Below are 4544 nucleotides of genomic sequence, written 5' to 3'. Positions count from 1 at the left end.
TGCTGAAGCTCAAACATGATGCGTAACACGAGAATGAACCTCATTGGCTCTTGCTGAAGCTCAACCGGGATCCGTATCACAAGAGTGAACCTCATTGGCTCTTGCTAAAGCTCAACCGGGATCCGTAACACAAGAGTGAACCTCATTGGTTCTTGCTGAAGCTCAAACATGCTGAGTAACACAAGAATGAACCTCATTGGCTCTTGCTGAAGCTCAAACATGATGCGTAACACAAGAATGAACCTCATTGGTTCTTGCTGAAGCTCAAACATGATGCGTAACACGAGGAATGAACCTTATTGATTCTTGCTGAAGCTCAAACGTGCTGCGTAACACGAGAATGAACCTCATTGGCTCTTGCTGAAGCTCAAACGTGCTGCGTAACACGAGAATGAACCTCATTGGCTCTTGCTGAAGCTCAACCGGGATCCGTAACACAAGAGTGAACCTCATTGGCTCTTGCTAAAGCTCAACCGGGATGCGTAACACAAGAGTGAACCTCATTGGTTCTTGCTGAAGCTCAAACATGCTGAGTAACACGAGAATGAACCTTATTGGTTCTTGCTGAAGCTCAAACATGCTGAGTAACACGAGAATGAACCTTATTGGTTCTTGCTGAAGCTCAAACGTGCTGCGTAACACAAGAATGAACCTCATTGGCTCTTGCGGAAGCTCAAACGTGCTGCGTAACACGAGAATGAACCTCATTGGCTCTTGCTGAAGTTCAAACATGATTCATAACACGAGAGTGAACCTCATTGGCTCTTGCTGAAGCTCAAACATGATTCATAACACGAGAGTGAACCTCATTGGCTCTTGCTGAAGCTCAAAAAATAACATTGTTTAATTCATATGGATTAGTTTTACGATCTCTTTATGAACTTTATGAAGCATCAAAGTGGTAGTTGCATAGCCTGTAAATGGAGGGACAGAAATCTCATCATTTTCATCAAAAATATCTTCATTTGTGTTCTGAAGAAACGAAAGTCTTACGGGTTTGGAACGACATGAGGGCAAGTCATTAATGACAGAATTTTTATATTTCGTTGAAATATCCCTTTAAGCACTTCAAACAAGTATTTTAACACAACTTTCCTCTTATACAGGCTTTCACCCCGTCCACCACGTTTGTCGTTTTCTCTGCTGTTGTAAATGTGACTCAGTCAGCTCCACACATGCCCTTATATCACTGTTGTCAAGGGGTGAAAGGTCATCATTTGTTCAGAACACATGTCGTTCCTCTGCTTAAATTAGCTTTCTTTCATTGCTCAGGAAACCTGTTGAAACAACTGTTGGAGGCCCAGAACAAAGACGTGAGGAGAACGTCTGGAGCGCTTCATTTGAGAGCAGACAGCGACGCGAGCGCAACACCAGCACTGATCTTCACAAGGTCCATCAGAAGCCATAAAGAGAATTGCTTTTTATTCAGTTGAATTGGCATCTTTGGAATGTGAAGCTGTATTGCTTTTCTCAGTCGTTATTTTCCTCAGGAAAGCATGCCGATCAGCTATTTCTAAATATTTACAGTAAGGTAAGGGCTTCTCTTTGCATTGCATTCTGGGTCGCCCAGAGGTCTCCTGCCGTCTCGCTCTTATCTCCATTCTCCTCTGTTCTCAGTCAGAGAGGAAGTTTTGACAGCCAGACTTTACAACCTCCCGCCTGCGCTTTGCACATGCTCTGACAGAAGTCCAGTGACTTCATCCCTCATTCACGAAAGCTTCCCCTCCTCCTCTCTCTCTCTCTCTCTCTCTCGCTCTCTCTCTCTCAGTCCGGCAGCATGCCAGCCGTTTTCCTCTTGCTGCGCTCTCTGGTTGTCAGTGTGTTCAGTAGCAGATTAGCAGGCTCTGTCGCGCAGCTCCTCCGCCGAAGCCTCACGGCGGCTGCTGGCCGACTCGGGACCGTCCTGCGATACATCTGGGACCGGATCAGTTCCCAGGAGTCCAAGGAGGCCATCCTGGGCTGCGTCTTGTGCATTCTCAACATGCACAAGAAGGTGGACAACTAGATTTTTTTTTTTTGTGTGTGTGTGCATTTCTTGGACTTTTTTTCAATTTAGACACCAAATTAAGTTTTCTTCACACTGAACTTAACCATGTCGGAGAGCATTGTGAGGAAGATCCAGCCTTTCACCATCGGGACCAAACTCTCGGCACCGGCCGTGCCGAAGTGCTCGGACTTGGTTCCAGATGGTTACCTGCCAAATCGCACGTTCTCTGAAAACTGCAAACTGAGGCACCTGAACGAACAGGTGTCTCTCTACCTGGGCCGTGAGAAACGCTGCGGATCGATCCCGGCGAAGCATCCAGGTGAAGACGAACACCTGACCAGAAACACAAGCCCTCCGAACACTGCGTCCAGATCCATCCGCAAGATCACCATCTCCAGCCGGATGGAGGCGTCGAAGGACAGACTGACTCCAGGGATGGAGCTGAAGAAAACAAGAGCCAAATCTGAGAATATTAATAACAACAATAACAACAACACAACCTCCAACACGCCACTGCCTAAAATAGTGGGTGTCAGCTGTGAGAATAAACCCAACTCGCATTTGAAGGTAAGTTTGTATTCCTGTATTCGATTTATCTGTAAAAATGTGTCTTATAGAGGAACTTACTGTAGCTTTAAGAAAACTCATGCAGTTAGAACGAGTGAAAATTAAAATATGCAAATTAAATTTGCAAACAAATCAAAAAGTATTCAAGTTTACTTATCAAATGATAATTAGCAGAATGATAATATACATTTGTGTAAGGCTGAAGTTAAAGGTTTTGATGAAGATATTAAACAAAAATGCTTAAAACTTTCACAAAATTCTATTTACGGCAATATAATGTTACATAATGTGTCGGAAAAATCCAAACCATTCATATCCAGAAAACAATGCATTATTTTTTCCATTAATTTGATCATTATCAGCAAACATTTTATTTATAAAGCACATAATATTCATTTTAAACAAGTGCTTTATATATGTAATGAATGAATGTATGAATTCATATTATTAGGATGAATTCAATATTATGACAAAAATGCTTAGAACTTGTACAAAAATCTATTTAGGGCAATATAGTATTACATCAATATTAATATTATACAATTATATCTGGGAAAAGGGTACGTTTTTTTAAAGGGTGAAATACATTCTAATTTTATCATTATTAATGATGGAATTAGCATACATTTTATCTATAAAGCACATAATATTCAATATAAAATAAGTGCTTTATATATATAATAAATGAATGAGTGTTTAAATATATAAATATCATGATGATTTAATATTAAGACAAAAATGCACCAACAACAAATCTGTTTTTTTTTTGGACAATATAATATTACATAATGTGTAAGTAAAAAAAAAAAACGATTGATATTCGGAAAAACAACAATGTTTTTATTTAGGTTGCTCATTTCATCATTATTAATTATGAAATGTTGATTTGTTTAATTTATGAAGCACGTGATATTCTCTATAATCAAGTGCTTTATAAATATAATAAATTAATGAATGAGTGTATGAATAAAAAGCTTTTTTATATATATTTTAACTGGTTATTAATAGGGTTGATATTAAGACAAAGGAGGCACAATCAACAAGTCTGTTATAATATAGTTCATTAAATAGATGTGTGATTATGAATATTTAAAGATGAACTATAAGGAATCTTGTTTTCGGAGCCTCTTCATGTTGTCATTGTTTAGCAAAGGCTTCCGTAATCAAAACATAAGGAGATGTCATGGAAACGGTACACAAACACACACACTGACCCAGATCTGGATGATTTCATCACTCTTTCAGCTTTAATATTAGTCCTCATGAACTGATAGGCACGTCTTCCGCGAGCTGGAAAGCGCAGGAGACGAGTGTGTGTTGTGTGCTCAGGATCTGTGTGGTTCAGATGATGTGTTTATTATGTAACGCTGCTCGAGTTCAGATGATGTCAGAGCTTCGGCTCAAAGGCTCCTTTCTATTGCCTTCCTCCACTGTCAGGATCCAGCGTGTGTTCGGCCCGGCTTTGTTTAATGTCAGTGGGTCAGCAGGAGACGCCGTTCACAAACACTGCTCTATGTTTAGACTATAGAACATAAAGATATACTGTGGGCTCGAAAAGGCTGATCACACTAGTAAAGAATGATCCTGTTTTTCTTCTCATGTTTATTTCATTACAAATTGTATCAGTTTCAGTTTGAGTGAAAAGTTTTGAAATGTTTAGAAATTAAGGGTTTCTTAGTATTTGGTTTGTTCTTATATTAATACAATGCAATACAAAACATAATGTAATATAATATAATATAATATAACATAACATAACATAATATAATATAACATAATATAATATAATATAATATAATATAATATAATATAATATAACATAATATAATATAACATAACATAACATAACATAACATAATATAATATAACATAATATAACATAACATAACATAACATAACATAACATAATATAATATAATATAATATAATTAGTGCTGTCAAATCGATTCATTGCATCCAACATAAAAGTTTGTAATAATAATATACACAC

General features: G+C 38.1%; 1 protein-coding gene across 3 annotated transcripts in view; it reads left to right on the top strand.

The window, feature by feature from the left end:
• Positions 1 to 1952: 1952 nt before the first annotated feature.
• Positions 1953 to 4544, top strand: part of mymx (myomixer) — a 52354-nt gene continuing 49762 nt past the window's right edge. For all 3 annotated transcript variants that reach the window (XM_082153251.1, XM_082153252.1, XM_082153250.1), the window contains exon 1: positions 1953 to 2554. In XM_082153251.1, the coding sequence (XP_082009377.1) occupies positions 2093 to 2554 (462 nt within the window). In that variant the 5' untranslated portion in view covers positions 1953 to 2092. The remainder of the gene's footprint in view (positions 2555 to 4544) is intronic.

Source organism: Leuciscus leuciscus (assembly GCF_965113295.1).
Source record: "Leuciscus leuciscus genome assembly, chromosome: 22".
NCBI classification, from domain to species: Eukaryota; Metazoa; Chordata; class Actinopteri; order Cypriniformes; family Leuciscidae; genus Leuciscus; species Leuciscus leuciscus.
Note: the sequence above shows the minus strand (reverse complement) of the source record. Positions and strands in the feature narration are given on the sequence as shown.